Raw genomic sequence first — 15,065 nt, forward strand, 5'->3', positions numbered from 1 at the left:
TGACTCCATGCAGCACTCCTCACTCATACGGCTCTTTCTCTGCAGGTGTAGCTGACACCCCATGTCATAACATGGCAACGCATGTGAGAACACTGAAAACCTAACCCAAACTGGCTTCACCAAGCACAAGCCCACCAATAAGAGATGTCTAATTCTCATTCCAGAAGGGAAAGAAACTTCTTTGGATTTTACAGAGTGAGTGGATGCATCAACTGAAGACATCAGGAGAGATCAGCCAGTTATTAGACCTCACTATAAAAGTGATTTTGTCCCTCAAACTCATTCATCTTCTCCTCATTGCTGTCCTCCTCCACCATTCTGTGACATTGGCATAAAGAGACATTTGCCAGTCACTGAGGAAAACAAAACCCTGATTTCAAGAGCATGTAGGAGAGACAGTGGCTGCCTTTAAACAGCCAAGAAACTCAAGAAAGAAACTCAAACAACCTTTCATAAGACAGAGATGACCAACTTCCTGCAGCTTTTAAAAGGAAACTTTATTATTAAAAATTCCCTTTCAATAAACATCATACACCAAAGTTAACCATACCCACAGTCCACAGAACTTAATGAGCTTACATAGAGTTAAAATTGGCATCAAAAACAGAAGCTGGGAAGCTTCACTTCACATTTTACACTTTTGGTATTGAATATATTTTATGCACATATCCAGCACCAAATCCAAACACTCCATGACAGAATTAGAGCCAGAAAAAGAATTAGCCTTATGTCCTCCCATAACTTGTGTCCATTACCCAAATTCACATCTTTGTCATCTGCTTACATTTCACACCAATTCTCCTAAACTTGTTCCACAAACTAGAGAGTAAAGAAATGTATTTTATGAAGATAGTATCATCTTGGTGCCAAAACCAAGTGAAGACAAAAACAAAAACAACTACAAAACAATTTATTTAATGAACATAGATACACATTTTTTAACAAAATATTTACAAACCAAACTCAAGAACACATTAAGGAAAAAATACATTATGACCACATGGGTTCATCCCAGGGAAGCCAAGGTTGGTTCCACATAAATCAATAAACACACCATATAAACAACCTCAAGGTCAGAAACCACGTAATTATTTCAAATCACACTGAAAAAGCATTCGAAAAAGTTCAACATGCATTTGTGTTAAAAGTCCTAGAGATTTTAGAAGTGAATACAACGCAAATAATAAAGGCTCTATCCAGCAAAACAGTAGAGCCAACAGTATTGCTATATAACGGAGACAAATGGAGAGCATTTCCTCTAACGTCGGGAATGAGAAGTTTTCACTCTCCCCTGCTCAGGTTCTTAGCTATGGCAATCAGACAAGACAAAGACGTAAAGGTGGGAATAGGAAGGGAAGGAGTCAAACTTGCCCTGCTTTCAGACATGAGTCTTTATTTATTTATTGAGTCTATTATTGACTCTACTAGAAAAATCCTGGACCTCATAAGCACAAGGAGGTTGTGGGAGAAAAAAAATCAATATTAAAAAAATCAGTAGACTTTATTTATATTAATAGCCTACTTACTCTCTGATGAAGAAATTAGAAATTATATTCTATCCAAAATAATTGCCCCCAAATTGAATATTTAGGAAGATATCTAACCAAAAAAGTGGAAGGCCTCTACAATGAAAGATATTGAAAAAGAAAAACCACAGAAGATATTAAAAGATGGAAAAATATTCCATGTTCCTGATAGGCAGAATTAATACTGTGAAATGTCTATGCTACCAAAATTAATATGTGGAATTAATGCAATACTTATCAAGTTCCCGTGTCATATTTTACAGATCTAGGAAAGAAAACTGTTTATACAGAACCTCAAATGACCACAAACACTGAAAGCAATCCTAAGGAGTGAGAGCAATGCTGGAATTACAATTCAGACCTCAAATTATACTGTGGAGCTACAGCAGTGAAGAAACCCTGCATGCACAAAAGTAGGAAGACTAATGTTATAGTCAGAAGACTCGAAAGCAAAATGGCAAAACCATGTCTGGGTAATTTTTGACAAAGGAGGCAAACACATACTTTGGGGGAAAGATAGCTTTTTTGTTGTTCAACAAATTGTGCTGGCAAAGTGAATTTCTACCTGCAAAAAAATGAAATTAGGCTATCTTTCACCTTGCACAAAAATCAAATCAAAATGGATCAAAACCTTAACTTAAACCTGAAAAATAGAAACTACAGGAGATGCTTTTTATTCCTTTCTTCTTTCCTTTCTTTCTTTCTTTCTTTCTTTCTTTCTTTCTTTCTTTCTTTCTTTCTTTCTTTTTTCTTTCTATCTTTCTTTCTTTTTTTCTATCATCTATCCATCCATCTATCTATCCATCTATCATCTATTTATTTGGTTTTTATTTTGTTTTGTTTTTGAGACAGTTTCTCTTCCGTAGCCCTGGCTGTCCTGAAACTTCCTTTGTAGACCAGGCTGGCCTCGAATTCAGAGACCTGCCCGCCTCTGCCACCCGAGTGCTGGGTGTGAACCACTACCAGCTGGCTCGGGGGTTGCTTTTTAAGATACCGAGGTAGGCAAGAACTTTAAAGTTGAACCCCAGTATCAACAGATGGATACCTGAACACAGAAAGTGTCTGTCCAGCAAAGCAGAAGGTCAACAGCTTACTAACAGCCCACAGAATGGGAGAAAGCTCTTAGCAGACAAGGGCTGGGATCCAGATGTTGTAAATAACTGCAGAGACTAAATACTAAGGGAACGAAACTGCCAATCAACAAATGGACAAGTGAACCACATAGACAGAAACACAAATGACCAATAACTATTCTAAAAGTGTTCAGTATTCCTAGCCATCTGGGAAATTAAAATTAAAACCGCTTTGAGATCCGACCCCACCCCAGTCAGAAGACTGTCATCTGCAAATCCTACAACAATGTTGGAGAAGATCTGCGGATGAAGAAACTTTCCTAGTTGTTGCTGGTGAAGTAAGTCAATACAGCCATTATGGAAATCCATTTGGAGAGTTCTCAAAAAATAAAATTATCATATGACCCAACTATTTCAATCCTGGGCACAAACCTACAGAGCTCCATCCCCTAACAGAGCTATTTGTATATCCATGTTTATTGCGGCTTTATTCAGCATAGTGAAGAAGTGGGATCAACCTTTCTGTTCACCAACGGATGGATAGATAATGAACACATGCACAATTTACTCAGTTCTAAAGAAAAAATGATAATATAGGATAAACATACTAACATCTGTAAACCTAACGAAGCTAAGCAAGAAGGAGGACTCTGTGTAGGATGATCAATCCTCATTCAGAAAGGCAAACGGGATGGACATTGGAAGAGGGAGAAAACAGGGAACAGGACAGGAGCCTACCACAGAGGGCCTCTGAAAGGCTCTACCCAGCAGTGTATCAAAGCAGATGCTGAGGCTCATAACTAAAATTTGGGCACAGTGCAGGGAATCTTGAAAAAAGGGGGAGATAGAAAGATCTGGAGGGGACAGGGGCTCCACAAGGAGAACAACAGGACCAAAAAATCTGGGTCCAGGGGTCTTTTCTGAGACTGATACTCCAACCAAGGACCATGCATGGAGCTAACCTAGAACCCTTGCACAAATGTAGCACATAGCAGCTCAGTATCCAAGTGGGTTCCTTAGTAATGGGAACAGGGACTGTCTCTGACATGAACTAACTCAGAGGCTGGCTCTTTGATCACCTCCTCTTGAGTGGGGAGCAGCCTTGCCAGGCCTCAGAGGAAGACAATGCAGCCAGTCCTGATGAGACCTGATAGACTAGAGACCTGATAGGCTAGGGTCAGATAGAAGGGGAGGAGGACCTCCCCTATCAGTGGACTTAGAGAGGGGCATGGGAGGAGATGAGGGAAGGAGGGAGGGATTGGGAGAAAATGAGGGAGGGGGCTACAGCTAGAATACAAAATGAATAAACTGTAATTAATATAATTTTTTAAATTAAAAAAAGAAAAAATGAAGTGGGAAATAGGAAAATGGATGAATTTTAGAATGCACATTAATAATTGAGATCACAAAGCCTCAGAAAGACATAAACCATATATTCTCTTTAATGTATGCATGGATATAAACAAATGTACACATGTGTAACCTGAAGAGGAGTGTAAGAAAGACTAAAGCTGAGGGATGAGGAAGAACCGAATGTAAGCAATGGACGTGAGCCAGGAGAAGGACTTAATCTCCAGACTTGATATTTAAAAAGTAACTTGTGAGGCTGGGTGTGGTGGAGTGGAGTTCAAGGCCAACCTGGTTTACATAGCGCGTTCCAGGCTAGCCAGGGCTACACAATGAAATGCTATCTGGAAACAAAAAGTGACTTGTACACTGGGCTCAGTGGTGCCCACCCGTAAGGACACTGCTCAGAAAGTGGAAGGACAACACTGAATTTGGACTTGAGCTGCGTGGTGGCACTTTGGTACAGCTTATTACTAATAAATAAGTCAGGTAATAGTGTTTGAGAGTTCTGAAAAGATCAAAAGGGCTGGAGGCGCCCAGCACATTTTAAATCTGCTGCTTGGAATGTAGAAGTCTAACAAAACTTTGTCAGCATAGATTAATTTTTAAAAGTATTTTCTGGAACAAATTCCTTCATTCAAACTGAATTTTATAATCGATTTTCTCTTTACCACAGCTAAGCTGGCTCCGATTTTCCACCTTTTTGTTGTTTTTGAAAGAGTTATTTTTTTCATTGAGCATGGGTGTGCACAGCTTTAATCCTGGTGCTCAGGAGATAGAAGCAGCTGGATCTTTGTGAGTCCCACGGCGTTTAAGAAAGAAGGAAAGGAAGGAAGGAAGGAAGGAAGGAAGGAAGGAAGGAAGGAAGGAAGGAGAAATTACTTACCTCTTAGGGGTGGTTTTTGTTTGTGGCATATTCTTACTATGTTGTCAGCGTGATGTGAAACTTGTTGCATAATCCACACGTGTCTTAAACTCATAATCTTCCTGCTTCAACTGTCTCGGTGCTGTGATTGCAAAAGTGGGTCGCCATGCCTGGCTCTGCTTCTATTTTTTAAATAAAAACTTGCCAAATCAATTACACCCGTGCTTCTTAAGCAGCTTTATGGAGCTTTAGTTCATGTGCCATACAATTCCAGGACTTAAACTCACACCTGGATGCTGTTTAGTCTCAGGACAGAATCATACACTCATTATCACAATCAACTTTAGAATATTTTGACAGCCCTCATAGGGAAATTTATATTCCATTGTCATTCCCAGGCACTCATAACCTCAAAGAGACCACTGAGCTGCCTCTGTCTTTGTGGATTTATTCATGATGAACATTTCATAAGACTGGAATTCATAATATGTAAGCTGTTGTGATACTTTTTTCCTTGTAAAATTATTTTTAAATTTTTATTTTATTTGCATTGGTGTGGGATCTCCTGGAACGGTTACAGGCAGGTGTGAGCTGCCATGTGGGTGCCAGGGATTGAACCCGGGTCCCCTGGAAGAGCAGCTGGTGCTCTTAACCACTGAGCCATCTGTCCAGCCCGTAAGTACAATTTTTTAAAGACTATTATGTTATTGCCCATGTCAGAACTCCACTCCACTTACTGCTGACCACTTCACTGTATAGACATGCTAAGTTTTATTTTCCCACATATCAGCTGACCTTGTTACTGCTATAACTGTCAGTATTTCTGTATGTAGTAGATGGTCAATTCTACATGTCTTAGTTACAATCCTATGCGTGGAGATGGCAGTTGAGGTTGAACCTGATTTCACCTGTATTTCCTGGCTAACCCTCCAGTCTTGTGTTTCCCTCTATAAAAGAGAGAAAGAAAGGAAGTAAAGAGGAAGTGGAGGAAGGACGAGAGGCTGTGTTCCTTTGTCTTGTTTGAAGGTCCTGAGTGCATGGCAGATACTGGAAGGCTGGGGTTAAAATGCTGGCATCAAAGTAATCAGGTCAGATTTCCTACAAAGGAGAGGTTTTGTGAGAATAGGGATGTTCGGGTTGGCAAGATGGCTCAGTGGGTAAGGAAGGGTCCTTGGTCTCAAACCTGATGACCTGAGTTCCCGCCTCTGAACCCACATGGTAGAAGGAAAGAACCAGCCCCCATAAGTTGTCTTCTGACCTAGCACACAATCAATCAAATCAAAATTTTTAAAGAAAAGAAAATCTGATCCTACATTTGAGGAATGTAGAGCTGAGGAAGTGGGGTCAACAGCATAGTCAGGACCTGGTGACTGGGCTGGGAACAGGGTGCTTAAAGAGTAAGAGGTGACCCTACACAAACACACCCACTCTAGAAATCTCATAATCAAAGGTGTTGAACTCTAACCTCAAGGATTTAGACACCAATTTTGTATAGAATTGGGAAGCCATTGGAGAGTGAGGCTTAGAGGCCTCAGTCACATGACGAGACTGAATGGGCTGGATGACAGCAGTGACTGGCACTTAGGACGGACCTCTGCGAGGAAACTTTGTCACAGCAAGCCGTATGCTTAGGAGGCTGTTGCCACAGCCCTGGGCTGAGGTAAAAGCATTGAGGATAGTCAGCTGGCAGAGTCAGTGGCCAAGTGGGCAAAAGTCACATTCATCATGGTGCTGGTTCCCTAAAGGACCTATATCTATGAGCAGGGAACTCATCATCTTCCTATTACATAAATAGACTTGACACTCAGTGCTAAAATTGATGCCAAGGGCTCGATGCTAATCAAGCTGGAATCACAAGCGGGAGGGCAGGGTGGGTAGGCCCTTTGCCAGCTGGGCAGGGAGCGCAGGACACTGCAGTCAGGCAGCCCATCCCTGCTCTGAGAGTCTGGGCAAAGCCCTGACAGGCCTGGTAGTGTCTTTCAGGGCCGTCTCCTGAAATGGCACCTCTCAAGGCTTCCTTCTGAGCTGACCAGCCAAGTGGGGCTCAGTCCCAGAGATCTATGGCTAGGCCATCCTCACAGCCTGAAGGTGCTGACTGGGGGGAGCAGCTGACTTAGCACCTGCAGGTGGCTGAGGAGAAGCAAAGGCTGGGGAAGGGAACGGTTGACATAACAGTGGTTTGCAGTGGCGGTAGTTGGCGACTGGATAAAGCTCCCACTGTGTGCTCCACAGTGAATCAGGGCCTCGGGGCTCTCTCAGGGGATGAATGCGTTCCTCCTTGAACCAGCAGTAACCGCTTGCCACCCAAGCCCCGGTGCAGTGCGCTTCTTCCCGTCTGCACACACCAAGAGAAACATGGTCCACTCCACCCATTCGCTGGAGCGGGGTCTCTGAGAGGCAAGCCTGTCTCCATCCCAAGTCAGGTTCCACTCGGCGTTCCACAGCTCTCCTGCCTCGAGTGCCGGCCCGTGCGTGAGAGGATCCCAGGTTCATAGCTGTGATGTGTTCGCTGAGCGGTGGAGACTCATTCAGGGTCCTCAGTGAGTACCCGCCACGCTGCAAGCACCGCTCTGAGTAGGTCTCAGCTTGATGTTTTCCTGCGGAGGAGGCTATCTAGCCTGGTCTTGGCCTGCGGAGGGGACGGAGGCAGCTCTGCGGTTTGCTCTCAGCCACCTGGGGTGCCTAAGAAATCAACATCATTATTTTTCTTTCCTGTTATCTATATTATTATCAGTATCCTCATCGAGGCCAATAAAAGACGGAAGGGGGCTGGCTACCCAGAGACTGCGGGATCATCTGTTAATACCGAGGACGTTCCTCACTACACAACTTTACGACCCCAGCCAAACTGGGTTCTGCTGGGCAGAGAAGGACCGGAGGCTGCGCGCACCAGCCCGCTGGCTTTCCCCTCCGAGGCGGGGCGGAGGACGCTTTCCTAGGGTGTTCCAGAGCTCGCCATTCCCCTTGGCGAGCCTCTACCCTCCTCGCCCTCCACTGCACCCGGGTGTAGCCAGGCTCTCGTCCCTCGGGCGGGCGAGCTGGGGCAGCACAGAAGCCCGAGCAGCACGGGGCTGAGATCCGCCTGCTCTGGTGGCCTTGAGTTCCCCCACCTGCGCGTGACTCCTCCTCCTGTTCCTGTTCCGCAGCGTCCGCACCCCGGCGACTCGCAGTTTCGGCGACCGCACCTGCGTCAGGGTGGGGTGGGGGACTCTCCGGAGGTAGAGGGGGAAAGAAGGAGGGTCTGGGGAGCACCGCGGCGCCGGGCGAGGAGCCTGGCCCCCGGTGGCGGGACCCCGCAGCCTGGAGCCTCCCACCCGCGGGCTGCGGCACCGACGCGCTGTCCGCGGTGCTGACGCCGGCCGGCCGCTCGCTTCGGAGCGGGAGCAGGCGCCCTGGTTCCCGCCGCGCCGGAGCCCGGAGCCCCCGCCTGTCCTCGGTTCCCGAGCCGGCTACACCCAGAGAACTCCGCCGGAGTCCTGGCGCTGCGGTTGGATCCGGGAACAAACGGGTGAGCAAAGGGAGCTTAAACTTCAGGCTAGAGCCCAAGAACCGAAGTCGGGTTTGGTTCCCGATGGCTCCCAGCCTCCGAGCCCTCAGAGCACCAAGTTGAACAAAGTTTCCCCGTGGCTTGAGAGACGAAGAGATTCCGGAGCCCAAGCGCAGGGAAGGAAGGACCCGGTTGTCTAGCGCGCTGCCAGCCAGCACGGCAGTGGGACACCTGCTCCACTGGGGCGCACTGGTGTCGCCAGAGCGACCTGGAGGCTCAACAGCCCAACTCTCCACCCCTTCCTCCCTTCCTTACTCACCCCTCCCCAACACCCCGCCCCAGGCTCGGATGACTCCGCCTCTCCGTGCCGGGTAGCTCTCCGGCGGTAGCGGGGAAGGGAAGGGAGCGCTTTCCCGGAGGGCTCAGCTCGCCTCTAAGGCTCCGAAGCCGGCACCGCCAGCTCAGTTACAGGGTGAAACAGGACTGGCCGCGCACCCCGCGCCCAGGCGCCACCGGTCCCCAGCAGCCTCATGGGACGCCCCAGGGGACTCTCTCTGTGCCCTGCCACCGGGTTCCGATCCTAGGCGTCCGGACTGCACGGTTCGACCTGCCCACAGCCCGCGGCCTGTCCTGAGTGGAGTATGCGGCCCGGGGCCCCGTGGACTCCGGCCACCGGGCGGCGCTGGCCTAGCTTCGGGGCCCGGAGCCCGAGGGCAGCCGGTGAGGAGCCGCGGGAGGCGGTAAGGCGTCGGGGCGCGGGGAGAAGCGCTCCAGCCCGGGTGCCCGCTGGGCCGCGCGCCCCGTGCGTGGCCTGAACGCCCGGCAGGAGGCGGAGGCGCCCCGCCGTCCCGGTCTCCGGGAGGCTGCGGAGGGGCTCCGGCGCGGCCCCCGACCTCGGTCCACCATCCTCACGCTCCTGCTCCTGCGGCGGGGATGTCACGGCCCCGGCTCCGAGCGCCGCCCCAGCCCCGGGGCTGAGCTGCGGACCATGTCCTCCCGCAGCCCCCGGCCCCCGCCCCGCCGCTGCCGCCGCCGCCTGCCGCGCCCCTCCTGCTGCTGCTGCTGCTGCCGCCGCTCGCACCTCAACGAGGACACCGGCCGCTTCGTGCTGCTGGCCGCGCTCATCGGCCTCTACCTGGTGGCGGGCGCCACCGTCTTCTCCGCGCTCGAGAGCCCGGGCGAGGCGGAGGCGCGGGCGCGCTGGGGCGCCACGCTGCGCAACTTCAGCGCGGCGCACGGCGTGGCGGAGCCCGAGCTGCGCGCCTTCCTCCGGCACTACGAGGCCGCGCTGGCCGCCGGGGTCCGCGCCGACGCGCTGCGTCCGCGCTGGGACTTCCCTGGAGCCTTCTACTTCGTGGGCACCGTGGTGTCGACCATAGGTGAGCGGCGCGCCCCGCGCGTCTTCCCTCTGCGCGCCTGTCACTCGCTGCCCTTTCCACCCATCGAAGCCTGGGCCCGCGTCCCCCGGCTCCTCCCTTCCATTCTGATACTCTTTGCCTACTTTGGTCTCCGTCCTCCTGTCCTCCTACCCCTCTTTCCTGCGTTCGGAGCGAGAGGTGGCCCGAGCGGACCATCTCTAGCTCTCACCAGCTGTCACTCACTTGACTGTGTTGTCTGCCAGGCGCCAAGCGCTCTGAGGGCTCCATGTCCAGGCTCTGCTCCTCCGTAAGAGGGTTTGTGAGAACTCATGTCGACGGCTGCTAGTTCCCACCCCGCCCGGGCCTCCGTGTGTTACAAAAACAACCGTTTCCCCGTCCACGCTCAGTGTTTTAATTTCCTCTTCGCATTCTCTGCTCCTGTTGACGCTGCCCCACCCCCCCTCAAAGAAAAGTCCGTTATTCACAAGCCAGCCCTTCCGCTTAACTGCATCACACCATTCGCCTCGCGTTTCCCCTTCCTACACCCCTAACTTCTCCAAGTTCTTGACCTCTTGTCTTTGTTCCCCCTTTTCGACCAATAGTGGTGCCAAAGGACAAACTGGGGTTAGTGGCCTTTTCATTCTACTTTTTATACCAAACAGCTCACTTTTCGTAACCTCGGGGGAAATGGGCAGACTCTCAAGACCCCAACCCTCCTTCTCAGCTGAACTGAAGTCCCCTGGTATTCCCCCTGGAGAGTGCGTCTCCAGCCCCTCTCACCCTCGCCTCTTCCTAGGCGCTTGGTATCATGTCAAACAGACACCCTCCCACCCCACCCCCGATTTATTTAGCTGTGCAGAGGGCAGAGGATACAGACTTTGGCGAGGCTTGGTCGTGTCTCACTCACTCCTGTTTTGCATCTCAGGGTTGCAGCAGTACTTGCTGGTCACAGTAGTCGCCCCAAAACCTCCTCTTCTGCTGATGCAATTTGGAAGAAAGGGGCTGTGCTTTCAGGGCTGAGAAGTGAGGAATTTTATAAACATCATTTCCTCGTGTCAGTTCAGAGCACTGGCCACGGACTACCTCCCTACAGCTGCCTGGAGGCTGAAGAGAGGCAGCAGGTTCATTCAGGATGTGCACAGAGGGAAAGGTCTCTCTACGTTTCTCTCGTGTTTGTATGGATAGTCTGTGAAGGCGCTTCCTTGCCTCCAATCGTTTTCTCCTGTGTCATGCTTGATCTGATTATTTTAAATAGAAAAGACAAATACGGACTGAGTCCAAAGTCTATACAAATTAGGTAAAAATACCCTTTAAAAATATATCATGTTGTTATGGTGATTGAAGATATAAAACGACCCCCTCAAAAATCCCCTTTTAAGAGCTGCATCGAGTTGCTATAGCAACTAGAGGGTTTTTTTTAAGTGCTTAAAAGTACTAAGGATGCTTAATCTTGGAGGATGACATCATGTGTTTATAGTTCAATGTTAGCATGTACTCTTCTTGTAAACACTCTCTGTTGCTTCTTCTACCTAGAGGTACACCTGTGAGCATGTCATGCATGTCACAGTATCTTCTTCCCAGTGACACGCTCTAGCCTCCTTAATGTAGCTGCAAAAGAGCAGAAGCTGTGGCCGGCGTCCTCCCGTACAGGCTGTGAATCCATCCTCATTTTGCGACCTGTGCTCTCTGTGTGTCTTTCACGAGCCACACTGTCCCCTCAGAAGCAGTGATTCTATACCCAGGCTTCTCTCTCAGCTCTGTGGACAACATCAAGCCAGCTTACTTGGAAACCGTTCCAAGCCTCAGTCTTTAGTCTACTGTCAGAATTGTCTGTCTGTTAGTCACGTGGGATGGAACTGTGTACTCTCTTGACTTGTGGTTTTAGACGTAGGCAGGCAGTGTGGACAGGCTACACCGTATGGCTGAGTTATGAATGACCTAGCATGTTGCTTCTAAGATCTGCCGGGGAAAATCAACACCAGCTGTGGATGGCTCAGGATGGAACTGGCCAGCTTCAGGGCCAGCAAAACCCTGTGTGGTATGGTGTTAGGAGATGTATACACTGTTAATGAGGGGTTCACCTCACTTCAGAGCCGAGTTTGTGTGGTGTGGATTACAGTAATTCCACGCATATAGCAGTGGGCATATCCTTGTGTGAAACTGAAATATTAATGATGTGAATCTCTCTCTGCCATTTGAGTAGTCTCTGCAAGCTGCCTGCCTGGTTCAACACAGTGATTTAAACTGGTCCTGTTAAAGTCAGTCAAACAAGTTCTGCTGAGTTATCAGCATGATCATCCCCTCAGCCATCTCTGTGAAGAGCTACATATGTCTGTGTATTTCCTGCTTAGATACTTCCCTCCCTTGAAATGTCCAGTTGTTATTACTTATGTATTTATGGATGCAATCACACAGGGAACCAGAGCTCAGTCAGGCTTGTCTAGTCTGCCCCTTCATCCGGGAAAGAGGAAACTATCACGTTCTGGGTTTCACTTGATCAGCTATCACATGGCGTGTGGTTCATGCAGCGATGTAGAATTCACGTGTCCAGGTTTGTATCCTGCTTAAAAATAGAGTATTTCTTTTGCTGTTATTTCTCTGGCTCAGAGAAACGATCTGTATAGTTTTGGTATAGACAGCCCTTCATTCACTTAGTAACCTCGAAGAACTGTGTGTGCCAGCCCAGTGCAATGTTTTGAAAGGTCAACCTTTGTTCCACATGCCAGGGGTTTAAGCATGTTCCAACACGGGCAGCTGAGATACAGTGTATGTTAGCCATCCTCACTAAAGATGACCAGAACAAAAAAGAGAACTTTGGTCAAGTCTGTGTGGTAGTGTTAGGAGATTTATACAGTTAATGAGGGGTTTACCTCACTTCAGAGCTGAGTTTGTGTGGTGTGTATTACAGTAATTCCATGCATATAGCAGTGGGCATATCCTTGGGTGAAACTGAAATATTAACAATGTGAATCTCTCTCTCTCTCTCTCTCTCTCTCTCTCTCTCTCTCTCTCTCTCAGTGTGTGTGTGTGTGTGTGTGTGTGTGTGTGTGTGAGTGTGTGTGTGTGTGTGTGTGTGTGTGTGTATATGCACAAATCTGACACTAAGGCGGGGACTAGTTTGCTTGTCAGGCCAGAAACTGATTAAGTACAGAAAACTTGAAGGATCGCACAGATGTTACAGGCAGATGAGTTAGAGGCAGCTGTGGGCCTTAAATGGCTGGATAGGCAAGAGCCAATACAAACTAGAGAAAGTCAAGACAGGCGCCAGCAAGCAGGGGACACCGTGGCGAAGAGTGGTCTGAGAGCTTTCTCTCTCAATAGCATGCATTCCTGGGCAGCAACAAAAAGAGCAGGAACTGGCCTTTAACAGTAGGCAGCACAGGGGAAACTTCACTCTGGCCCTGTGTATTCAAGGTCAGATGGAGCATCAGAGTGGCAGGGAATATTTGTCCTAACATTTGGCTTGAAAGGAGCCCCATCTCCTGAGCTGGGCACTTTGCAACTGTGTAAACACACATATGTTCGCACAGCACAGACCCTATGGGGAAATGTGCCTGCAATTATTCAGCAGCCTCTACCAAGTCTCTCTGAGTAGCTCAAGCAAGATATTTTAAAAGTCCACTTTATACTCTAAATTATTCATCCTGATTGCTCACACGGATCTGAGACCCTGGGTAATTACTACTTCTCCCATTTACCCTCTGTGACATATTCCCTAGGGGGTTGGAATTAAGTTTATTTTAATGTGAACATGTTTGCGTCTGCATTCCTCCATTTAGCAAACACCAAAAAAACAACAGCACTCGTGGCAGATGCAAGTGTGGCCTTTGGCGCATCATTATCTTTAGTGTCTGGGTCAGATGAACAAACAATGATGACAGCAGCTCTGGCTCCTCCAGTTCCTGGCTGAGTTCTTAACAGCAGCACTCCGGCTTGAAGAAACTCAGAACAGCCCAAAGAGTATTAATCCATCATCTCACATCTTAAAGGATGTTTTATTGGTTTGCTTTGAAAAGATTAAAAGGAAGCTCTCCCTTGGGGCTTTAATTATGCATCTGCTGTCAGATTTACACATACAGAAGAACATCTTTAAAAGTCTTTCTCAAATGGCAGCTCGATCGAAACAGAAATATTTTTGCTTCCTTCTATTAGGTTTCCTGGCAGAGATTTTTAGCTGCAAAGCTAAAATCATGCCCGTAGAGACGATATGGTGGTAGGTACCAGAGTTGTCACTTTTGGCACTGCATAATTTAGCTTGCTGCTTTCGGAATTAGGTATACTTAATTATTCGGCCACGAGATTAGTAACAAGTCCTAACTCCACCACCCCCCTCCTTTAAAAAATGGATTTTTCAAAAGTGCTTTTGCTGCAGAGGACACTAAGACATTATAAGACCAAAATGTCACTACCATAATTTGTTTGGGTTTCTTCTAACATGTATGTAATGTAGCTTGAGGTGGTTTTGACACCTGACATGACATATGTGTCCCAGAAGAAGGGGAATGCCTTCTCTTACTTGCTTCTTTCATTGACTGGTTTTTATTGGAAAGTGATACTGTAACAGAATTGAAGGATACTGGGGAAAACATATATTGGATTTGAAGCTGTTGATGAACAGGAAATACATTCCTATGTTCCCTCTCTCCTTTCATACCCTGACCGGGGCCACAGTAAAGAGCAATTGTTTGAGTGATTCAGAGAACAAGTCACTCTGACACAGCACTGCACTGACATAGCTCTTCTGTCTGTAGGACCTAACTGACTCGGGAGGCACTATTTCCCCCTGTTGTATCATCAGTGTCACGTCCATGTTTCCTCTTGGCCTGCACACGTGGCTTTTGATAGGTGCATACTATTCTTTGTAGTTGATGCTTCCTTACTGCAGGCTGGCTGGGTGGTTCCCAGTCTGGGCTATTTTGAGTAATGCCACAATGAGCAACTTCATGCATATGGCCTGTTCCTTCTGGAGAGCATCTCTTCAGGGTGAGTCTCCGGCACTGAAACTGCTGAGTCAGTGGGTGCTGTGTGTGAAGTCGCTGAGTCAGCAGGTGCTGCTGTCTTCACAGCTTCTGGCCAGCCATCTTGGAGGGGGGAATTGTTGGCTTTTTCCTGAGGTGAGCTGCTGGCTTCTATAAAACCTCACGGAGGTTGCACAGCCATCCGCTAATTGCTCCATGGATACAGGCCACATATCTACTTGGTTTTCTCCAGGATCCTGCTGAACTAGGCATCTTTAGCCTCCACTGGTGCTTCCTATGGGAAGCATTGGTTGAAAGGAGAAGGACAAGGAGAAACAGATGGGGACAGCTGCAGGTTGTCAAAGAGTAAGACAGGAGGAACATCTGGGCCCTCATCGTTCCTGTCTCTGAGGGAATGGTTTGTCACTGTTCCAAGTCTCAGCCAGCTGAT

The 15,065-nt window shown here is 48.3% G+C and overlaps 2 protein-coding genes across 2 annotated transcripts in view; one reads left to right on the forward strand and one right to left on the reverse strand.

The window, feature by feature from the left end:
• Nucleotides 1–476: 476 nt before the first annotated feature.
• LOC132652532 (uncharacterized) lies at nucleotides 477–8,830 on the reverse strand. Its single transcript, XM_060378633.1, has 3 exons — nucleotides 8,794–8,830; nucleotides 7,922–8,608; nucleotides 477–7,440 (listed from the first exon to the last, which is right to left on the reverse strand). Exons 1-3 carry the CDS (start codon nucleotides 8,828–8,830, stop codon nucleotides 7,421–7,423), a joined length of 744 nt encoding a protein of 247 aa, XP_060234616.1. The 3' UTR covers nucleotides 477–7,420.
• The window catches only part of Kcnk12 (potassium two pore domain channel subfamily K member 12), a 39,434-nt gene continuing 32,365 nt past the window's right edge, over nucleotides 7,997–15,065 (forward strand). The window contains exon 1 of the mRNA XM_021644498.2: nucleotides 7,997–9,677. Within this exon, the coding sequence (XP_021500173.1) occupies nucleotides 9,287–9,677 (391 nt within the window). The 5' untranslated portion in view covers nucleotides 7,997–9,286. The remainder of the gene's footprint in view (nucleotides 9,678–15,065) is intronic.

Source organism: Meriones unguiculatus, chromosome 1 (assembly GCF_030254825.1).
Source record: "Meriones unguiculatus strain TT.TT164.6M chromosome 1, Bangor_MerUng_6.1, whole genome shotgun sequence".
Classification (NCBI taxonomy): domain Eukaryota; kingdom Metazoa; phylum Chordata; class Mammalia; order Rodentia; family Muridae; genus Meriones; species Meriones unguiculatus.